The 21,939-nt window shown below is 37.4% G+C and overlaps 1 protein-coding gene and 12 non-coding genes across 13 annotated transcripts; all 13 read right to left on the reverse strand.

Moving 5' to 3' along the window:
* Positions 1 to 35: 35 nt before the first annotated feature.
* LOC135656097 (probable prolyl 4-hydroxylase 3) lies at positions 36 to 6,820 on the reverse strand. The gene is made up of 8 exons (XM_065175807.1): positions 6,603 to 6,820; positions 6,420 to 6,504; positions 3,870 to 3,967; positions 3,689 to 3,786; positions 983 to 1,112; positions 672 to 859; positions 476 to 562; positions 36 to 340 (listed from the first exon to the last, which is right to left on the reverse strand). Exons 1-7 carry the CDS (start codon positions 6,767 to 6,769, stop codon positions 489 to 491), a joined length of 840 nt encoding a protein of 279 aa, XP_065031879.1. The 5' UTR covers positions 6,770 to 6,820; the 3' UTR covers positions 36 to 340; positions 476 to 488.
* A 1,125-nt stretch (positions 6,821 to 7,945) lies between these two features.
* On the reverse strand, positions 7,946 to 8,026 carry TRNAL-AAG (transfer RNA leucine (anticodon AAG)). Its single transcript has one exon. It is a non-coding gene; the product is annotated as a tRNA-Leu (tRNA).
* Positions 8,027 to 9,551: 1,525 nt separating this feature from the next.
* Positions 9,552 to 9,632, reverse strand: TRNAL-AAG (transfer RNA leucine (anticodon AAG)). Its single transcript has one exon. It is a non-coding gene; the product is annotated as a tRNA-Leu (tRNA).
* Positions 9,633 to 10,733: 1,101 nt separating this feature from the next.
* On the reverse strand, positions 10,734 to 10,814 carry TRNAL-AAG (transfer RNA leucine (anticodon AAG)). Its single transcript has one exon. It is a non-coding gene; the product is annotated as a tRNA-Leu (tRNA).
* A 1,297-nt stretch (positions 10,815 to 12,111) lies between these two features.
* On the reverse strand, positions 12,112 to 12,192 carry TRNAL-AAG (transfer RNA leucine (anticodon AAG)). The gene has a single exon. It is a non-coding gene; the product is annotated as a tRNA-Leu (tRNA).
* A 745-nt stretch (positions 12,193 to 12,937) lies between these two features.
* On the reverse strand, positions 12,938 to 13,018 carry TRNAL-AAG (transfer RNA leucine (anticodon AAG)). Its single transcript has one exon. It is a non-coding gene; the product is annotated as a tRNA-Leu (tRNA).
* A 2,177-nt stretch (positions 13,019 to 15,195) lies between these two features.
* Positions 15,196 to 15,276, reverse strand: TRNAL-AAG (transfer RNA leucine (anticodon AAG)). The gene has a single exon. It is a non-coding gene; the product is annotated as a tRNA-Leu (tRNA).
* A 1,221-nt stretch (positions 15,277 to 16,497) lies between these two features.
* Positions 16,498 to 16,578, reverse strand: TRNAL-AAG (transfer RNA leucine (anticodon AAG)). Its single transcript has one exon. It is a non-coding gene; the product is annotated as a tRNA-Leu (tRNA).
* A 1,232-nt stretch (positions 16,579 to 17,810) lies between these two features.
* Positions 17,811 to 17,891, reverse strand: TRNAL-AAG (transfer RNA leucine (anticodon AAG)). Its single transcript has one exon. It is a non-coding gene; the product is annotated as a tRNA-Leu (tRNA).
* A 1,456-nt stretch (positions 17,892 to 19,347) lies between these two features.
* Positions 19,348 to 19,428, reverse strand: TRNAL-AAG (transfer RNA leucine (anticodon AAG)). The gene has a single exon. It is a non-coding gene; the product is annotated as a tRNA-Leu (tRNA).
* A 337-nt stretch (positions 19,429 to 19,765) lies between these two features.
* On the reverse strand, positions 19,766 to 19,846 carry TRNAL-AAG (transfer RNA leucine (anticodon AAG)). Its single transcript has one exon. It is a non-coding gene; the product is annotated as a tRNA-Leu (tRNA).
* A 637-nt stretch (positions 19,847 to 20,483) lies between these two features.
* TRNAL-AAG (transfer RNA leucine (anticodon AAG)) lies at positions 20,484 to 20,564 on the reverse strand. The gene has a single exon. It is a non-coding gene; the product is annotated as a tRNA-Leu (tRNA).
* Positions 20,565 to 21,077: 513 nt separating this feature from the next.
* Positions 21,078 to 21,158, reverse strand: TRNAL-AAG (transfer RNA leucine (anticodon AAG)). Its single transcript has one exon. It is a non-coding gene; the product is annotated as a tRNA-Leu (tRNA).
* Between the last annotated feature and the right edge of the window lie 781 nt (positions 21,159 to 21,939).

Genomic DNA, 21,939 nt, shown 5'->3' on the forward strand with positions numbered 1-21,939 from the left:
TCAACTTGTATATTAAAAGATTTAATAAAAATTAATTAAACATATAACTTTTTAATCTTAATAATGGTAAAAGATTCAGATCCATGTGACCGACTCCACTTACAATTTTGTTGTAGGTCAACTTGTCTTTTAGATAACTAAGAGAAGAACAGTATACAAGCAAAACTCAAAGGACTGTATATAAAGTTGTTGGTCCTACATTAACAAAAGAAGTTTCTATGAATAGATTAGCAGCCCGTCCACGACATCCTCACAATTCTCCATCGCACGTTTTCTCCTCAGTGGTAATCCATCTCCAAAAGACGTTGACACTGCGATGTACATCGATATCTCCTTCTGGCTGTCAAATAAAAGGTGGAAGTGAAGGTGATTGGCTCAGATTCGTTCTTTATGGAAAAGACTAACATTTACTGAAATAATCAAGAAGTCAAATCAGAATTTCTAAATCCTTGATAATCTTGAGGCAATATGGTACCTTTCTCGGTACATTAAGCTCTAAATTCCCGGATATGCATCCATTTTGTCGATGACCACTTATTTCCTCTTATGACAGGACATCCGCCTGCAACATATTATATACGACAGAAAGATGTTAACAATTCAGCCAAGATATGTCTGTGTTGTTGAAATAGCACACATCTGAATAAGATAGCCGGCTAGAAACCACTAACCATGTAAACTTGATGGATCTAAAGTGGCATCAGGTCTCATGCTCCAAAAGAGTAGTGCATCTCCCATCTTGGGTTTTATAGAAAGACCCTTCTTCCCGCACTCTGATAGCTCAGTATACCACGGTAAAGAACTGCTGAATACCTTGGCAGAAGGGAACACAGTCTCACCACCTTCTTCGACATCAGAACTTACCAACAGTGAATCAACAAACATCAGGTCAAAAATGTTATAAGTTGAATAAAACAGTAACATTTTGAATAATTGACCAGTGTCGAAGACAACCAAGAAAAATATGAAGTATGATACATACAGGTACATGAGAAGTGTTGCTAATCGCTGACCCCCATTTCTAGTGTTAAATTCATCAACAAAGTAATCATAGTGAGGTTCATATTTCTGTCCAACTTCATAATGGAGAACTTGAAGACCTTCACCATGCTCTGCCAGACAAAATAATTAAAGACAATTTTAGGGTACTAACATGACGGAGATACAAAAGTATATGACAACCGTGACGATCGTCTCAAGAAACACTTGTCAGAGAAAGATTGCCAGATGCAGGATATGCTAAGAAGCAGTAACAGTGATGACACTAGAAAGAGTCCAAAAAATTCTAAGCATGGGATGAACGGTGTCCATCAGTTGCAATATACAATAAGGTCAATAGACCAAATGGTCGTTGCTTGCTCAACAGATGCATTCAACGGGTAGCATCTGTTCTCAATAATGCTAAGATGCAAAAGTCAAACACGTTAAAGTTATAATGCTTGCTGATTGTAATAACAAAGTGGTGAGAGGCTAGCCATTCTATATGGAGAAACCAATCTGCTAAGAAACAAATTAAGCATTGGATACTATGGCATCAATACCAACTCATGGAGCTCATAAATTAAAACTGTATAATAAACATTCTCTAAAGTGCTTGGAGTCACTTACATGAATCAATTATTATCATCTATCATTCCTATTAAACATATCAGTGACAGGAAATCAATTCATCCTGAATCTGTCCTCTTGCTGGCAGGGAACGCCATGTCTCATACCAGACCCATATCAGTCTTCCTATTAAACATATCAGTGACAGGAAATCAATTAATATCAAATGTGTCCTCTCTCTAGCAGGGAATGCCATTTCGTGTACCAGACCATATCAGTCGATGGCCGTACCGGCATGTACCGATTGGTACTGGTGTACAACAAATGGTACACCAATATGTACCAGTGTTTTGAATAGAAAGAAGAAGAAGGAGAAGAGGAATGGTGGTCGAGGAAGGAGGAGAAAGGAAGAAGAGGAGGCAGTGGAGGAAGAGGAAGAACGAGGAAGAGAAAGGAAGAAGAGGGTGTGGTAGAGGAAGAGGAGGGACGAGGAAGAGGACGAAGGAGAGAAGGTGGTGAAGGAAGAGGGGGGAGGAAGGAGGAAGGAGGAAGAAGAAGGAGGAAGTGGAAGAGGATGAGGAAGCATACCTATCAACAACACACGATGGGCAGCAGGCAATGACAGACGACTGCATGAGGCGAAATGGGAACGGTTTGTATTTAGGGCAAAGAGAGCTCACTAATGCGAGCATAAAGTATGTTTTCTAATTTATTCGAAGATTAGGACAGGGCCGTACAGGATGGGGGGTGATCCATGTAGGTTAAAGCTCGGACTATCACGACCAGTCATCATGCACCTATAACAATTTCGTTCAACGAACCATTCGTCGCTTTTGTATACTTGTACAGATGCTTGGCAGCATGTTTTGCTTTAGTTTTGTGTGTTTTTGCTTGTAAAAATATAAGCTTGAACGGTTTACAGTGCTGCAATGCGATCGCTCGTCGTGCTGGACAAAACTGTCCCAAAATGGTTTCGTTTTTGCATACTATGGCTTGTTTTCTGTAGACCGCATGCGAAACGTCAGTCATCTTAGCACCCTGGAACCACCAGGGGGGTTGGGGCTTTAGGGTAGTGTCGGGTGTTGAACAATCTTCACAAGTTCGTACGTTAACTTGACGGGAACTTGTCTTTGTGCCCGACACTTGATGAGCAGTTGTTTGCGGACTTGCAACTGTTCGTTCAGCCTTCTAAAGTCTTGTTTTCTCTTTCCTCTCTTGCACTCAGGATGCTCGTTGAATTACTTGTAAAGCTTCCCTCTTTGTAAGACATTGAGATTTGTCTGTCGCTTGTCTTCAAACTAATCAACTTATTTTATAGGTCCTTTGGGACCGGTACGAGGTTGCAACTAGGCTGATCCTTTTGAGGACACATATATCGCAATGACACCTCATGACTTAGGCAATCCCAACTAAGTCCGAGAAGTTGGTGCAAGGGTACTTCACGACGTAGGCAACTCCAGCTAAGTCCGTGAATTTACTGCAAGGGTGCTTCATGACTTGGGCAATTCCAGCTAAGTCCGTGACAGGATGGTACATATTGCTAGTTTCGTACTTTCTTACTGGTCTAGCCAAAACATCAAACCATGCTTTCTAGTGAATATGTTCATGCAACATCCTTAAACCAAGCTCTTCATAATTAAGAAAGCATAGGTGCCATAAAACCAAAATTGGTTTTCCACCACTCAGTGTTTGATTTCTGTTTATGTAGTATCCAATTGTAAGTATGTCTCAGTTTATATTTCTCCAGTTTTTCCATCCAACCTCCTCTTGACATCTGCCTTGCCATTCTCTTTTCTGCACATTCATCTTCATTTTATAATCCTCTTTCACCAGCAACTATTAAGGCTTTGCATGATTTCAGAATTGTTTGAATAGGCAAATGATATTATGCTCTTTCCAAGAAACACATTCTACCTACATCTTCTAGATGCCACTAAATATTTTATATGATCAAACTTCTAGCATAAAATATAATACAGTACATAGTCCAAAACATGCCTTCATCATGATGAACTCTTTAACACCAAAAATCATGCAAGACAGCACAAAATAGAAATCATGAATAAAAGAACAACAAAATGAAAACATGTAGAAGCCATTGAAACATGAATATGTACCAAAAACAATCTGCATTACTTACCTACAGGTATGAAGGTGAAATCTGCTATTCTCTTCTCAATAGCTCGAATGATTTTATCTTGTCCTCTTCTAAGAAACATCCCTGAGCTTGTCCGAACCCTGAAAAAAAGCTATTACAGTTAGACATATCAAATTAACATAGAAATCCAGAACATCTTAAGAGACATCTGTGATATGTAAACCTGCTATCTGTACTCCGCCCAGTAGTGCTATCTACAACTGTTGACTTCTTCATATAAGGCTTTGCCAGTTCAATTAGGTACTCGCACTCTTCCTTGGACTGACAAACATATAAAATATCAGTATTTGTGATTTCACATGAATATCATTCACAAAACACAATAGAATTAGAAAAATAAAAATCTAACATGCAAGTTAGATGCCACGGCCAAAAGTTGGATGTTAATCTAGACCAACCCAAAATCAATGTCAGCACTTGAGGCCACTATACTGTTGAACAATTCTCTTATTAAGCCATATTTAAGTTAATACTAACAGAAAGCTAACAGTATCCATTTACAATGACGTCTTAAAATATAGTATGGCCAAAATTCAACTATGAAACCACACATCAAATCATGAAATTTCCTTAACAAATTCAATTTGATAAAAGGCCCACAAGACAGTTAAGTTTTACAACATGTTGTTTTTAAATTTCAAGTATATGATTCTGCATTGAACAATAACTGTGTGAATTGCCCTACAAGCAAATAAAAAGCCAAGTGAAAGGTAAATTCTGACCTAAATTTTAAATTTTGAAGAAAATAATTTTAAAATAATGCATAGGTGTGAGTTGGCATTGATAAGGACATGATCTTTAAAAAAAATTCTAATATGGTATGATTTAAAATTAATTAAAAAAAAGATAAAGGAGGATGCATTTGGTAAACAAAGTTATGTTGTGGTTTTGATTTAATGAAAATGAAACACATCACAACAGATGTGCAGATTAATGTCAGAAAAGATGCTGATGAATTTTGAATACTTAAAATAAGGGAAACCAATCAACTCACATATAAATGAGGAAGATACTAAAAATATTCATGAATCTAAGACGAACAGAAATGAATAAAGAATCACTGACATATAATGGGTTTGGCTCACAACTTAACTTCACAATTTTGGCTTTTGAATTATATTGCTGTCCAATCTTTATATGTATGTGTGTGTATATATTAGCCTCGACCAAGATTTGAATCTCTGAGAAAAAAATTCTAACATACCAATGCGGGTCTCGTACCATGCAAAGCATGCACCAATGTATCTTCGTTACCTCATGTAGGATGGTAATGGTGTTTCATCTATTCCATGTTGGCTGACATGTACTAACCCACTGAGAAATGTTAAAGTAATCATACATGAGATAGGTATCTTGATTCTTGAACGCAACTCCTTTATGCCAAATTTGGAATACACTGTCAAATGTAAAGCTTTTATTGTATTACATTTACATGTATAATCTAACTTTATTAGCAAACCTACTAAAATATCACTTTTCTTTATTCCAAAATTAAAAAATAAACAAGAATGGTTTGATGATCTGTGAAAGCTTGTTGTGGCAAATGCCTCATCTTAAAAAGGAGGAAAATTTTACACAAAATTAATAAATCCAATGGCATTTAAGCACAAATAAGATGCTCCAGTTGTATCATCCATCATATAAATGGAAACATTACCAACACATTATCTCGGTCCATAGATGGTAAATTCAAGGGACATTATGATGCTAATCTATGAATACTGTCACAAAATATACAACCAAAGGTATGTTGTGCCTTGCCTTGTACTAGGAAACTGGTGGCTGGATTTACATCCTTTTATCTTGGTCATGATCATGCACTCATATTATGTCTTGTTCAGCGCCTGGATAATGCAAATTCAGCGATGGTGGCATCTCAACAATTATTCTTGGAAGGTGACAGTTTCTAAATTTTGTATGACCCCTCTGATAGCAACCACAACTAAACGATAGCCGATCTTTTTTCCCATATGCAAGAAATGAACTGTAGATTATAAATCACTCATATCCAGAGATTGCGTCCATCCTAATCTATGATTATGAAGATCTCATCTACTAAATGTTTCAACACAGAACAATATTTTTCAAGTGCTTGGATATATATACTGGCACTATTCAGCAGGCATCAACAAGACAATAACAACATCACACGCCAGTACAATGACAGCATTGCGTCTACAATAGCATAATTGGTACCTTAATCCATGCTCGATACGTGAAATCTAGGAAGGAGTTTATCTGCTTGTGCATGAAATGATTATTCTGCATAATAACTTACCTTTCTGGAAATATATTTGTAACAATCTAGATATATGGCACCTAACATGAGACCCTAGCATAATTGGTACCTTAATCCATGCTCGATACGTGAAATCTAGGAAGGAGTTTATCTGCTTGTGCATGAAATGATTATTCTGCATAATAACTTACCTTTCTGGAAATATATTTGTAACAATCTAGATATATGGCACCTAACATGAGACCCGTGATGCAAATTACCCATCTTAAGGTAGCTAATATGTTCATCAGCAAGAAAGCTTAGACTATATCAGGATTAAACAGATAGTCCTATGTAACTGTTTCCCAACTCTAAATGGAAAGATTTGTTCATAAATTCGAAGATTTCACATAAAGAATGAATCCTTTGAACAATACGTTGACACAATTCAGCACAACTAATATCTAAGCACGCGGTAAGATCAAGAATAAATACCAGGAAGTTGTGATAGAGGAAGGCCCTCGGTTCCCACGAGAGTACTTCCGTCCATTGCTCCCCTGTCTCCTGGAGTTCATCTCTCCTGCGAATTCTCAAATTCAAGAGGAACAGTGTGAAAGAAGAAAGCCTTCAGATCGACCAACACAAAGAACGAAATCATAGCGAGCGATTCGTCCGTACGCCTCGCCGACGGAGCGGCGTACTTCGGCCACGCGGCCGTCCTTGGAAACCGCGGGGAGGGACAAGGCGCCGAGCGCGAGGAGCACCAGCAGGACGACGGAGATGGTGAGGAGGGCCACTAGGATCAGCGTCGGAGGTCTCCGGGGGTGGCGCGCGCCCCTCGCCATGGCCACCGCCCGCTGACCAAGTCCACCGAACTTAGTTTCCTCGATAAATTAGAATAAGTTGGTGCCTTAGACCAGAAGGCCATCCCAACCGGCGCCTTTAGGACTATCGAAAGCGGCACTTTAGTTTCCTCTGATAAATTAGAATAAGTTGTCAATCACCGAACTTAGTTTCCTTGATAAATTAGAATAAGTTGGTGCCTTAGACCAGAAGGTCATCCCAACTGGCGCCTTTATGACTATCGAAAGCGGCACTTTAGTTTCCTCTGATAAATTAGAATAAGTTGTCAATCGTAAGAAGTAAAAAAGGGATATTTTTAGTCAAAAATCAGAAAGAAAAATACCAGTTATTTGTGTTGAGAGTAGGATTTGAACCCACACCCTTTCGGACCAAAACCTTAATCTGGCGCCTTAGACCAACTCGGCCATCCCAACTTGCATTTTTAATATTATCGAAAGCGGCACTTAGTTTCCTCTGATAAATTAGAATAAGTTGGCAATCGTCCGAAGTAAAAAAGGGATATTTTTAGTCAAAAATCAGAAAGAAAAATACTAATTATTTGTGTTGAGAGTGGGATTTGAACCCACACCCTTTCGGACCAAAATCTTAATTTGGCACGTTAGACCAACTCGGCCATCCCAACTGGCATCTTTTGGACTATCGAAAGGAGTACTTAGTTTCCTTTGATAAATTAGAATAAGTTATTATTTGTGTTGAGAGTGGGATTTGAACCACGCCCCAGAACCTTTCTGGCACCTTAGACCAACTCGGCCATCCTAACTGGCCCCTTTAGGACTATCGAAAGGGGCATTTAGTTTCCTCTGATAAATTAGAATAAGTTGTTATTTGTGTTGAGAGTGGGATTTGAACCCACGCCCCAGAACCTTTCTGGCGCCTTAGACTAACTCGGCCATCCTAACTGGCCCCTTTAGGACTATCGAAAGCGGCATTTAGTTTCCTCTGATAAATTAGAATAAGTTGGCAATTGTCAGAAGTAAAAAGGGGATATTTTTAGTCAATGTCAGAAGTAAAAAATGGATATTCTTAGTCAAAAATCATAAAGAAAAATATCAGTAAACTGGTGCCTTAGACCAACAAGACCATCCCAACTGGCCCCTTTAGGACTATCGAAAGGGGCATTTAGTTTTCTCTGATAAATTAGAATAAGTTGTTATTTGTGTTGAGAGTGGGATTTGAACCCACGCCCTTTCGGACCAGAACCTTAATCTGGCGCCTTAGACCAACTAGGCCATCCCAACTGGCACCTTTAGGACTATCGAAATCGGCACTTAGTTTCCTCTGATAAATTAGAGTGGGATTTGAAACCACGCCTTTTCAGACCAGAACCTTAATCTGGCGCCTTGGACCAACTCGGCCATCCCATCTGGCGCCTTTAGGACTATCGAAAGCGGCACTTAGTTTCCTCTGATAAATTAGAATAAGTTGGCAATCGTCAGAAGTAAAAAAGGGATATTTTTAATCAAAAATCAAAAAGAAAAATATCAGTTATTTGTGTTGAGAGTGGGATTTGAAACTGGCAATCAAGTAAAAAAGGGATATTTTTAGTCAAAAATTAGAAAGAAAAATACGGTGCCTTAGACCAACTCGGCCATCCCAACTGGCACCATTAGGACTAACGAAAGCGGCACTTAGTTTCCTCTGATAAATTAGAATAAGTTGGCAATCGTTAGAAGTAAAAAAGGGATAGTTTTAGTAAAAAATCAAAAAGAAAAATATCAGTAATCTTCGAAGTAAAAAAGGGATATTTTTAGTCAAAAATCAGAAAAAAAAAAATACCAGTTATTTGTGTTGAGAGTGAGATTTGAACCCACGCCCTTTCGGACCAGAACCTTAATCTGGCGCCTTAGACCAACTCGACCATCCCAACTAGTGCATTTATAACTATCGAAAGCGGCACTTAGTTTCCTCTGATAAATTAGAATAAGTTGGAGTTATTTGTGTTGAGAGTGGGATTTGAAACCACGCCTTTTCGGACCAGAACCTTTATCAACCGACGCCTTTAGGACTATCGAAAGTGGCACTTAGTTTCCTCTGATAAATTAAAATAATTTGGCAATCAAGTAAAAAAGGGATATTTTTAGTCAAAAATTAGAAAGAAAAATACGGTGCCTTAGACCAACTTGGCCATCCCAACTGGCACCATTAAAACTATCGAAAGCGGCACTTAGTTTCCTCTGATAAATTAGAATAAGTTGGCAATCGTTAGAAGTAAAAAAGGGATAGTTTTAGTAAAAAATCAAAAAGAAAAATATCAGTAATCTGCGAAGTAAAAAAGGGATATTTTTAGTCAAAAATCAGAAAGAAAAATATAAGTTATTTGTGTTGAGAGTGGGATTTGAACCCACGCCCTTTCAGACCAGAAGAAAAATATCAGTTATTTGTGTTGAGAGTGGGATTTGAAACCACGCCTTTTCGGACCAGAATCTTTATCAACCGACGCCTTTAGGACTATCGAAAGTGGCATTTAGTTTCCTCTGATAAATTAAAATAATTTGGCAATCAAGTAAAAAAGGGATATTTTTAGTCAAAAATTAGAAAGAAAAATACGGTGCCTTAGACAAACTCGGCCATCCCAACTGGCACCATTAGGACTATCGAAAGCGGCACTTAGTTTCCTCTGATAAATTAGAATAAGTTGGCAATCGTTAGAAGTAAAAAAGGGATAGTTTTAGTAAAAAATCAAAAAGAAAAATATCAGTAATCTGCGAAGTAAAAAAGGGATATTTTTAGTCAAAAATCAGAAAGAAAAATACCAGTTATTTGTGTTGAGAGTGGGATTTGAACCCACGCCCTTTCGGACCAGAACCTTAATCTGGCGCCTTAGACCAACTCGGCCATCCCAACTTGAATTTTTAGGATTATCGAAAGCGGCACTTAGTTTCCTCTGATAAATTAGAATAATTTGGCAATCGTCAGAAGTAAAAAAGGGATATTTTTAGTCAAAAATCAGAAAGAAAAATATCAGTTATTTGTGTTGAGAGTGGGATTTGAAACCACGCCTTTTCGGACCAGAACCTTTATCAACCGACGCCTTTACGACTATCGAAAGCGGCACTTAGTTTCCTCTGATAAATTAAAATAATTTGGCAATCAAGTAAAAAAGTGATATTTTTAGTCAAAAATTAGAAAGAAAAATACGGTGCCTTAGACCAACTCGGCCATCCCAACTGGCACCATTAGGACTATCGAAAGCGGCACTTAGTTTCCTCTGATAAATTAGAATAAGTTGGCAATCGTTAGAAGTAAAAAAGGGATAGTTTTAGTAAAAAATCAAAAAGAAAAATATCAGTAATCTGCGAAGTAAAAAAGGGATATTTTTAGTCAAAAATCAGAAAGAAAAATACCAGTTATTTGTGTTGAGAGTGGGATTTGTACCCACGCCCTTTCGGACCAAAACCTTAATCTGGCGCCTTAGACCAACTCGGCCATCCCAACTGGCGCCTTTAGGACTATCGAAAGCGGCACTTAGTTTCCTCTGATAAATTAGAATAAGTTGGCAATCGTCAGAAGTAAAAAAGGGATATTTTTAGTCAAAAATCAGAAAGAAAAATATCAGTTATTTGTGTTGAGAGTGAGATTTGAAACCACGCCTTTTCGGACCAGAACCTTTATCAACCGACGCCTTTAGGACTATCGAAAGCGGCACTTAGTTTCCTCTGATAAATTAAAATAATTTGGCAATCAAGTAAAAAAGGGATATTTTTAGTCAAAAATTAGAAAGAAAAATACGGTGCCTTAGACCAACTCGGCCATCCCAACTGGCACCATTAGGACTATCGAAAGCGGCACTTAGTTTCCTCTGATAAATTAGAATAAGTTGGCAATCGTTAGAAGTAAAAAAAGGATAGTTTTAGTAAAAAATCAAAAAGAAAAATATTAGTAATCTGCGAAGTAAAAAAGGGATATTTTTAGTCAAAAATCAGAAAGAAAAATACCAGTTATTTGTGTTGAGAGTGGGATTTAAACCCACGCCCTTTCGGACCAGAACCTTAATCTGGCGCCTTAGACCAACTCGGCCATCCCAACTGGCACCTTTAGGACTATCGAAAGCGATACTTAGTTTCCTTTGATAAATTAGAATAATTTGGCAATCGTTAGAAGTAAAAAAGGGATATTTTTAGTCAAAAATTAGAAAGAAAAATACCAGTTATTTGTGTTGAGAGTGGGATTTGAACCCACGCCCTTTCGGACCAGAACCTTTATCAACCGACGCCTTTAGGACTATCGAAAGCGGCACTTAGTTTCCTCTGATAAATTAAAATAAGTTGGCAATCAAGTAAAAAAGGGATATTTTTAGTCAAAAATTAGAAAGAAAAATACGGTGCCTTAGACCAACTCGGCCATCCCAACTGGCACCATTAGGACTATCGAAAGCGGCACTTAGTTTCCTCTGATAAATTAGAATAATTTGGCAATCGTTAGAAGTAAAAAAGGGATAGTTTTAGTCAAAAATCAAAAAGAAAAATATCAGTAATCTGGGAAGTAAAAAAAGGATATTTTTAGTCAAAAATCAGAAAAAAAAATTACCTGTTATTTGTGTTGAGAGTGAAATTTGAACTCACGCCCTTTCGGACCAGAACCTTAATCTGACGCCTTAGACCAACTTGGCCATCCCAACTTGCATTTTTAGGAGTATCGAAAGCGGCACTTAGTTTCCTCAAATAAATTAGAATAATCAATAAGTTGGCAATCATTAGGATATTTTTAGTCAAAAATCAGGAAGAAAAATACCAGTTATTTGTGTTGAGAGTGGGATTTGAACTTACGCCCTTACGGACCAGAACCTTAATCTGACGCCTTAGACTAACTCGGCCATCCCAACTTGTATTTTTAGGAGTATCGAAAACGGCACTCAAGCCCTTTCGGACCAGAACCTTAATCTGACAACTTAGACCATCGGCCATCCCAACTCTGATAAATTAGAATAAGTTCTGGCGCCTTAGACCAACTCGGCCATCCCAACTAGCGCCTTTAGGACTATCGAAAGCGGCATCTAGTTTCCTCTGATAAATTAGAATAAGTTGTTATTTGTGTTGAGAGTGGGATTTGAACCCACGAACCTTAATCTAACGCCTTAGACCAACTCGCCCATCCCAACTGGCACCTTTAGGACTATCGAAAGCGGCACTTAGTTTCCTCTGATAAATTAGAATAAGTTGGCAATCGTCAGAAGTAAAAAAGGGATATTTTTAGTCAAAAATCATAAAAAAAAATATCAGAAAACTGGTGCCTTAGACCAACTCGACCATCCCAACTGGCCCCTTTAGGACTATCGAAAGGGGCATTTAGTTTTCTTTGATAAATTAGAATAAGTTGTTATTTGTGTTGAGAGTGGGATTTGAACCCACGCCCTTTCGGACCAGAATCTTAATCTAGCGCCTTAGACCAACTCGACCATCCCAACTGGCACCTTTAGGACTATCGAAAACGGCACTTAGTTAAATTAGAATAAGTTGGCAATCGCTTTAGACCAACTCGGCCATCCCAACTGGCCCCTTTAGGACTATCGAAAGCGACAATCGTCAGAAGTAAAAAAGGGATATTTTTAGTCAAAAATCAGAAAGAAAAATACTAGCTATTTGTGTCTTTTCAGACCAGAACCTTAATCTGGCGCCTTGGACCAACTCAGCCATCCCAACTGGCGCCTTTAGGACTATCGAAAGCGGGACTTAGTTTCCTCTGATAAATTAGAATAAGTTGGCAATCGTCAGAAGTAAAAAAGGGATATTTTTAGTCAAAAATCAAAAAGAAAAATATCAGTTATTTGTGTTGAGAGTGGGATTTGAAACCACGCCTTTTCGGACCAGAACCTTTATCAACCGACGCCTTTAGGACTATCGAAAGCGGCACTTAGTTTCCTCTGATAAATTAAAATAATTTGGCAATCAAATAAAAAAGGGATATTTTTAGTCAAAAATTAGAAAGAAAAATACGGTGCCTTAGACCAACTCGGCCATCCCAACTGGCACCATTAGGACTATCGAAAGCGGCACTTAGTTTCCTCTGATAAATTAGAATAAGTTGGCAATCGTTAGAAGTAAAAAAAAGATAGTTTTAGTAAAAAATCAAAAAGAAAAATATCAGTAATCTGCGAAGTAAAAAAGGGATATTTTTAGTCAAAAATCAGAAAGAAAAATACCAGTTATTTGTGTTGAGAGTGGGATTTGTACCCACGCCCTTTCGGACCAGAATCTTAATCTGGCGCCTTAGACCAACTCGGCCATCCCAACTGGCGCCTTTAGGACTATCGAAAGCGGCACTTAGTTTCCTCTGATAAATTAGAATAAGTTGGCAATCGTCAGAAGTAAAACAGGGATATTTTTAGTCAAAAATCAGAAAGAAAAATATCAGTTATTTGTGTATTTGTGTTGAGAGTGGGATTTGAAACCACGCCTTTTCGGACCAGAACCTTAATCAACCAACGCCTTTAGGACTATCGAAAGCGGCACTTAGTTTCCTCTGATAAATTAAAATAAGTTGGCAATCAAGTAAAAAAGGGATATTTTTAGTCAAAAATTAGAAAGAAAAATACGGTGCCTTAGACCAACTCGGCCATCCCAACTGGGGTCTTTGGGACTATCGAAAGCGGCACTTAATTTCCTCTGATAAATTAGAATAAGTTGGCAATCGTTAGAAGTAAAAAAGGGATAGTTTTAGTAAAAAATCAAAAAGAAAAATATCAGTAATCTGCGAAGTAAAAAAGGGATATTTTTAGTCAAAAATCAGAAAGAAAAATACCAGTTATTTGTGTTGAGAGTGGGATTTGAACCCACGCCCTTTCGGACCACAACCTTAATCTGGAGCCTTAGACCAACTCGGCCATCCCAACTTGGATTTTTAGGAGTATCGAAAGCGGCACTTAGTTTCTTTTGATAAATTAGAATAATTTGGCAATCGTTAGAAGTAAAAAAGCGATATTTTTAGTCAAAAATTAGAAAGAAAAATACCAGTTATTTGTGTTGAGAGTGGGATTTGAACCCACGCCCTTTCGGACCAGAACCTTTATCAACCGGCACCTTTAGGATTATCGAAAGCGGCACATAATTTCCTCTGATAAATTAAAATAAGTTGGCAATCAAGTAAAAAAGGGATATTTTTAGTCAAAAATACCAGTTATTTGTGTTGAGAGTGGGATTTGAAACAAAGCTCTTTTGAACCAGAACCTTAATCTGGCGCCTTAGACCAACTCGGCCATCCCAACTGGCACCATTAGGACTATCGAAAGCGGCACTTAGTTTCCTCTGATAAATTAGAATAAGTTGGCAATCATTAGGACTATCGAAAGATCGTTAGAAGTAAAAAAGGGATAGTTTTAGTAAAAAATCAAAAAGAAAAATATCAGTAATCTGGGAAGTAAAAAAGGGATATTTTTAGTCAAAAATCAGAAAGAAAAATACCAGTTATTGTGTTGAGAGTGGGATTTGAACCCATGCCCTTTTGGACCAGAACCTTAATCTGACGTCTTAGACCAACTCAGCCATCCCAACTTGCATTTTTAGGATTATCGAAAGCGGCACTTAGTTTCCTCTGATAAATTAGAATAATTTGGCAATCGTTAGAAGTAAAAAAGGGATATTGTTAGTAAAAAATCAGAAAAAAAAAATACCAATTATTTATGTTGAGAGTGGAATTTGAACCCACGCCCTTTTCGGACCAGAACCTTAATCTGGCATCTTAGACCAACTTGGCCATCCCAACTGGCGCCTTTAGGACTATCGAAAGCGGCACTTAGTTTCCTCAGATAAATTAGAATAAGTTGGCAATCGTCAGAAGTAAAAAAGGGATATTTTTAGTCAAAAATCAGAAAGAAAAATATCAGTTATTTGTGTTGAGAGTGGGATTTGAAACCAAGCGGACCAGAACCTTTATCAACCGGCGCCTTTAGGATTATCGAAAGCCGCATTTAGTTTCAGTCAAAAATAGGATTTGAAACAAAGCTCTTTTGAACCAGAACCTTAATCTGGCGCCTTAGACCAACTCGGCCATCCCAATTGGCACCATTAGGACTATCGAAAGCGGCACTTAGTTTCCTCTGATAAATTAGAATAAGTTGGCAATCATTAGGACTATCGAAAGATCGTTATAAGTAAAAAAGGGATAGTTTTAGTAAAAAATCAAAAAGAAAAATATCAGTAATCTGGGAAGTAAAAAAGGGATATTTTTAGTCAAAAATCAGAAAGAAAAATACCAGTTATTTGTGTTGAGAGTGGGATTTGAACCCATGCCCTTTCGGACCAGAACCTTAATCTAGCGCCTTAGACCAACTCAGCCATCCCAACTTGCATTTTTAGGATTATCGAAAGCGGCACTTAGTTTCCTCTGATAAATTAGAATAATTTGGCAATCGTTAGAAGTAAAAAAGGGATATTGTTAGTAAAAAATCAGAAAAAAAAATACCAATTATTTGTGTTGAGAGTGGGATTTGAACCCACGCCCTTTCGGACCAGAACCTTAATCTGGCACCTTAGACCAACTCGGCCATCCCAACTTGCATTTTTAATATTATCGAAAGCGGCACTTAGTTTCCTCTGATAAATTAGAATAAGTTGGCAATCGTCCGAAGTAAAAAAGGGATATTTTTAGTCAAAAATCAGAAAGAAAAATACCAATTATTTGTGTTGAGAGTGGGATTTGAACCCACACCCTTTCGGACCAAAATCTTAATTTGGCACGTTAGACCAACTCGGCCCAACTCGGCCATCCCAACTGGCATCTTTTGGACTATCGAAAGGAGTACTTAGTTTCCTTTGATAAATTAAAATAAGTTCCCTTTCGGACCAGAACCTTTCTGGCGCCTTAGACCAACTCGGCCATCTGGCCCCTTTAGGACTATCGAAAGGGGCATTTAGTTTCCTCTAATAAATTAGAATAAGTTGTTATTTGTGTTGAGAGTGGGATTTGAACCCACGCCCTTTCGGAACAGAATCTTAATCTAGCACCTTAGACCAACTCGGCCATCCCAACTGGCACCTTTAGGACTATCGAAAGCGGCACTTAGTTTCCTCTGATAAATTAGAATAAGTTGGCAATTGTCAGAAGTAAAAAAGGGATATTTTTAGTCAATGTCAAAAGTAAAAAAGGGATATTTTTAGTCAAAAATCATAAAGAAAAATATCAGTAAACTGGTGCCTTAGACCAACTCGACCATCCCAACTGGCCCCTTTAGGACTATCGAAAGGGGCATTTAGTTTTCTCTGATAAATTAGAATAAGTTGTTATTTGTGTTGAGAGTGGGATTTGAACCCACGCCCTTTCGGACCAGAACCTTAATCTGGGGATTTGAAACTGGCAATAAAGTAAAAAAGGGATATTTTTAGTCAAAAATTAGAAAGAAAAATACGGTGCCTTAGACCAACTCGGCCATCCCAACTGGCACCATTAGGACTAACGAAAGCGGCACTTAGTTTCCTCTGATAAATTAGAATAAGTTGGCAATCGTCAGAAGTAAAAAAGGGATATTTTTAGTCAAAAATCAGAAAAAAAAAATACCAGTTATTTGTGTTGAGAGTGGGATTTGAACCCACGCCCTTTCGGACCAAAACCTTAATCTGACGCCTTAGAGCAACTCGGCAATCCCAACTAGTGCATTTATGACTATCGAAAGCAGCACTTAGTTTCATCTGATAAATTAGAATAAGTTGGCAATCGTGAGAAGTAAAAAAGGGATATTTTTAGTCAAAAATCAGAAAAAAAAAATACCAGTTATTTGTGTTGAGAGTGGGATTTGAACCCACGCCCTTTCGAACCAGAACCTTAATCTGGCGCCTTAGACCAACTCGGTCATCCCAACTGGCACCTTTAGGACTATCGAAAGCGGCACTTAGTTTCCTCTGATAAATTAGAATAAGTTGGCAATTGTCAAAAGTAAAAAAGGGATATTTTTAGTCAATGTCAGAAGTAAAAAAGGGATATTTTTAGTCAAAAATCATAAAGAAAAATATCAGTAAACTGGTGCCTTAGACCAACTCGACCATCCCAACTGGCCCCTTTAGGACTATCGAAAGGGGCATTTAGTTTTCTCTGATAAATTAGAATAAGTTGTTATTTGTGTTGAGAGTGGGATTTGAACCCACGCCCTTTCGGACCAGAACCTTAATCTGGCGCCTTTAGGACTATCGAAAGTGGCATTTAGTTTCCTCTGATAAATTAAAATAATTTGGCAATCAAGTAAAAAAGGGATATTTTTAGTCAAAAATTAGAAAGAAAAATACGGTGCCTTAGACAAACTCGGCCATCCCAACTGGCACCATTAGGACTATCGAAAGCGGCACTTAGTTTCCTCTGATAAATTAGAATAAGTTGGCAATCGTTAGAAGTAAAAAAGGGATAGTTTTAGTAAAAAATCAAAAAGAAAAATATCAGTAATCTGCGAAGTAAAAAAGGGATATTTTTAGTCAAAAATCAGAAAGAAAAATACCAGTTATTTGTGTTGAGAGTGGGATTTGAACCCATGCCCTTTCGGACCAGAACCTTATTCTGGCGCCTTAGACCAACTCGGCCATCCCAACTTGAATTTTTAGGATTATCGAAAGCGGCACTTAGTTTCCTCTGATAAATTAGAATAATTTGGCAATCGTCAGAAGTAAAAAAGGGATATTTTTAGTCAAAAATCAGAAAGAAAAATATCAGTTATTTGTGTTGAGAGTGGGATTTGAAACCACGCCTTTTCGGACCAGAACCTTTATCAACCGACGCCTTTAGGACTATCGAAAGCGGCACTTAGTTTCCTCTGATAAATTAAAATAATTAAGCAATCAAGTAAAAAAAAGATATTTTTTGTCAAAAATTAGAAAGAAAAATACGGTGCCTTAGACCAACTCGGCCATCCCAACTGGCACCATTAGGACTATCGAAAGCGGTACGTAGTTTCCTCTGATAAATTAGAATAAGTTGGCAATCGTTAGAAGTAAAAAAGGGATAGTTTTAGTAAAAAATCAAAAAGAAAAATATCAGTAATCTGCGAAGTAAAAAAGGGATATTTTTAGTCAAAAATCAGAAAAAAAAAAAAATACCAGTTATTTGTGTTGAGAGTGGGATTTGAACCCACGCCCTTTCGGACCAGAACCTTAATCTGGCGCCTTAGACCAATTCGGCCATCCCAACTAGTGCATTTATGACTATCGAAAGCGGCACTTAGTTTCCTCTGATAAATTAGAATAAGTTGGAGTTATTTGTGTTGAGAGTGGGATTCGAAACCACGCCTTTTCGGACCAGAACCTTTATCAACCGACGCCTTTAGGACTATCGAAAGTGGCACTTAGTTTCCTCTGATAAATTAAAATAATTTGGCAATCAAGTAAAAAAGGGATATTTTTAGTCAAAAATTAGAAAGAAAAATACGGTGCCTTAGACCAACTCGGCCATCCCAACTGGCACCATTAGAACTATCGAAAGCGGCACTTAGTTTCCTCTGATAAATTAGAATAAGTTGGCAATCGTTAGAAGTAAAAAAGGGATAGTTTTAGTAAAAAATCAAAAAGAAAAATATCAGTAATCTGCGAAGTAAAAAAGGGATATTTTTAGTCAAAAATCAGAAAAAAAAATACCAGTTATTTGTGTTGAGAGTGCTTAATCTGGCGCCTTAGACCAACTCGGCCATCCCAGCTAGTGCATTTATGACTATCGAAAGCGGTACTTAGTTTCCTCTGATAAATTAGAATAAGTTCACAATCGTCAGAAGTAAAAAAGGGATATTTTTAGTCAAAAATCAGAAAGAAAAAATATCAGTTATTTGTGTTGAGAGTGGGATTTGAAACCACGCCTTTTCGGACCAGAACCTTTATCAACCGACGCCTTTAGGACTATCGAAAGCGGCACTTAGTTTCCTCTGATAAATTAAAATAATTTGGCAATCAAGTAAAAAAGGGATATTTTTAGTTAAAAATTAGAAAGAAAAATACGGTGCCTTAGACCAACTCGGCCATCCCAACTGGCACCATTAGAACTATCGAAAGCGGCACTTAGTTTCCTCTGATAAATTAGAATAAGTTGGCAATCGTTAGAAGTAAAAAAGGGATAGTTTTAGTAAAAAATCAAAAAGAAAAATATCAGTAATCTGCGAAGTAAAAAAGGGATATTTTTAGTCAAAAATCAGAAAGAAAAATATAAGTTATTTGTGTTGAGAGTGGGATTTGAACCCACGCCCTTTTAGACCAGAAGAAAAATATCAGTTATTTGTGTTGAGAGTGGGATTTGAAACCACGCCTTTTCGGACCAGAATCTTTATCAACCGACACCTTTAGGACTATCGAAAGTGGCATTTAGTTTCCTCTGATAAATTAAAATAATTTGGCAATCAAGTAAAAAAGGGATATTTTTAGTCAAAAGTTAGAAAGAAAAATACGGTGCCTTAGACAAACTCGGCCATCCCAACTGGCACCATTAGGACTATCGAAAGCGGCACTTAGTTTCCTCTGATAAATTAGAATAAGTTGGCAATCGTTAGAAGTAAAAAAGGGATAGTTTTAGTAAAAAATCAAAAAGAAAAATATCAGTAATCTGCGAAGTAAAAAAGGGATATTTTTAGTCAAAAATCAGAAAGAAAAATACCAGTTATTTGTGTTGAGAGTGGGATTTGAACCCACGCCCTTTCGGACCAGAACCTTAATCTGGCGCCTTAGACCAACTCGGCCATCCCAACTTGAATATTTAGGATTATCGAAAGCGGCACTTAGTTTCCTCTGATAAATTAGAATAATTTGGCAATCGTCAGAAGTAAAAAAGGGATATTTTTAGTCAAAAATCAGAAAAAAAAATACCAGTTATTTGTGTTGATAGTGGGATTTGAACCCACGCCCTTTCGGACCAGAACCTTAATCTGGCGCCTTAGATCAACTCGACCATCCCAACTTGAATATTTAGGATTATCGAAAGCGGCACTTAGTTTCCTCTGATAAATTAGAATAATTTGGCAATCGTCAGAAGTAAAAAAGGGATATTTTTAGTCAAAAATCAGAAAAAAAAATACCAGTTATTTGTGTTGAGAGTGGGATTTGAACCCACGCCCTTTCGGACCAGAACCTTAATCTGGCGCCTTAGACCAACTCGGCCATCCCAACTGGCACCTTTCGGACTATCGAAAGCGGCACTTAGTTTCCTCTGATAAATTAGAATAAGTTGGCAATTGTCAGAAGTAAAAAAGGGATATTTTTAGTCAATGTCAGAAGTAAAAAAGGGATATTTTTAGTCAAAAATCATAAAGAAAAATATCAGTAAACTGGTGCCTTAGACCAACTCGACCATCCCAACTGGCCCATTTAGGACTATCGAAAGGGGCATTTAGTTTTCTCTGATAAATTAGAATAAGTTGTTATTTGTGTTGAGAGTGGGATTTGAACCCACGCCCTTTCGGACCAGAACCTTAATCTGGCACCTTTAGGACTATCGAAAGTGGCATTTAGTTTCCTCTGATAAATTAAAATAATTTGGCAATCAAGTAAAAAAGGGATATTTTTAGTCAAAAATTAGAAAGAAAAATACGGTGCCTTAGACAAACTCGGCCATCCCAACTGGCACCATTAGAACTATCGAAAGCGGCACTTAGTTTCCTCTGATAAATTAGAATAAGTTGGCAATCGTTAGAAGTAAAAAAGGGATAGTTTTAGTAAAAAATCAAAAAGAAAAATATCAGTAATCTGCGAAGTAAAAAAGGGATATTTTTAGTCAAAAATCAGAAAGAAAAATACCAATTATTTGTGTTGAGAGTGGGATTTGAACCCATGCCCTTTCGGACCAGAACCTTAATCTGGCGCCTTAGACCAACTCGGCCATCCCAACTTGAATTTTTAGGATTATCGAAAGCTGCACTTAGTTTCCTCTGATAAATTAGAATAATTTGGCAATCGTCAGAAGTAAAAAAGGGATATTTTTAGTCAAAAATCAGAAAGAAAAATATCAGTTATTTGTGTTGAGAGTGGGATTTGAAACCACGCCTTTTCGGACCAGAACCTTTATCAACCGACGCCTTTAGGACTATCGAAAGCGGCACTTAGTTTCCTCTGATAAATTAAAATAATTAGGCAATCAAGTAAAAAAAGGATATTTTTTGTCAAAAATTAGAAAGAAAAATACGGTGCCTTAGACCAACTCGGCCATCCCAACTGGCACCATTAGGACTATCGAAAGCGGCACTTAGTTTCCTCTGATAAATTAGAATAAGTTGGCAATCGTTAGAAGTAAAAAAGGGAAAGTTTTAGTAAAAAATCAAAAAGAAAAATATCAGTAATCTGCGAAGTAAAAAAGGGATATTTTTAGTCAAAAATCAGAAAAAAAAAAAATACCAGTTATTTGTGTTGAGAGTGGGATTTGAACCCACGCCCTTTCGGACCAGAACCTTAATCTGGCGCCTTAGACCAACTCGGCCATCCCAACTAGTGAATTTATGACTATCGAAAGCGGCACTTAGTTTCCTCTGATAAATTAGAATAAGTTGGAGTTATTTGTGTTGAGAGTGGGATTTGAAACCACGCCTTTTCGGACCAGAACCTTTATCAACCGACGCCTTTAGGACTATCGAAAGTGGCACTTAGTTTCCTCTGATAAATTAAAATAATTTGGCAATCAAGTAAAAAAGGGATATTTTTAGTCAAAAATTAGAAAGAAAAATACGGTGCCTTAGACCAACTCGGCCATCCCAACTGGCACCATTAAAACTATCGAAAGCGGCACTTAGTTTCCTCTGATAAATTAGAATAAGTTGGCAATCGTTAGAAGTAAAAAAGGGATAGTCTTAGTAAAAAATCAAAAAGAAAAATATCAGTAATCTGCGAAGTAAAAAACGGATATTTTTAGTCAAAAATCAGAAAGAAAAATATAAGTTATTTGTGTTGAGAGTGGGATTTGAACCCACGCCCTTTCAGACCAGAAGAAAAATATCAGTTATTTGTGTTGAGAGTGGGATTTGAAACCACGCCTTTTCGGACCAGAATCTTTATCAACCGACGGCTTTAGGACTATCGAAAGTGGCATTTAGTTTCCTCTGATAAATTAAAATAATTTGGCAATCAAGTAAAAAAGGGATAGTTTTAGTCAAAAATTAGAAAGAAAAATACGGTGCCTTAGACAAACTCGGCCATCCCAACTGGCACCATTAGGACTATCGAAAGCGGCACTTAGTTTCCTCTGATAAATTAGAATAAGTTGGCAATCGTTA

This window comes from Musa acuminata, unplaced genomic scaffold (assembly GCF_036884655.1).
Source record: "Musa acuminata AAA Group cultivar baxijiao unplaced genomic scaffold, Cavendish_Baxijiao_AAA HiC_scaffold_144, whole genome shotgun sequence".
Taxonomy (NCBI): domain Eukaryota; kingdom Viridiplantae; phylum Streptophyta; class Magnoliopsida; order Zingiberales; family Musaceae; genus Musa; species Musa acuminata.

What these genes read in the sequence shown, in the direction of transcription:
- LOC135656097 (XM_065175807.1), bottom strand. Translation starts at nt 6,769, where the DNA reads ATGGCGAGGGGCGCGCGCCACCCCCGGAGACCTCCGACGCTGATCCTA. An exon ending in GGGCGGAGTACAGATAGCAG is followed by an intron (nt 3,787 to 3,869) that starts GTTTACATATCA and finishes GCTTTTTTTCAG; the next exon opens with GGTTCGGACAAGCTCAGGGA. An exon ending in AGATCCATCAAGTTTACATG is followed by an intron (nt 563 to 671) that starts GTTAGTGGTTTC and finishes AATATGTTGCAG; the next exon opens with GCGGATGTCCTGTCATAAGA.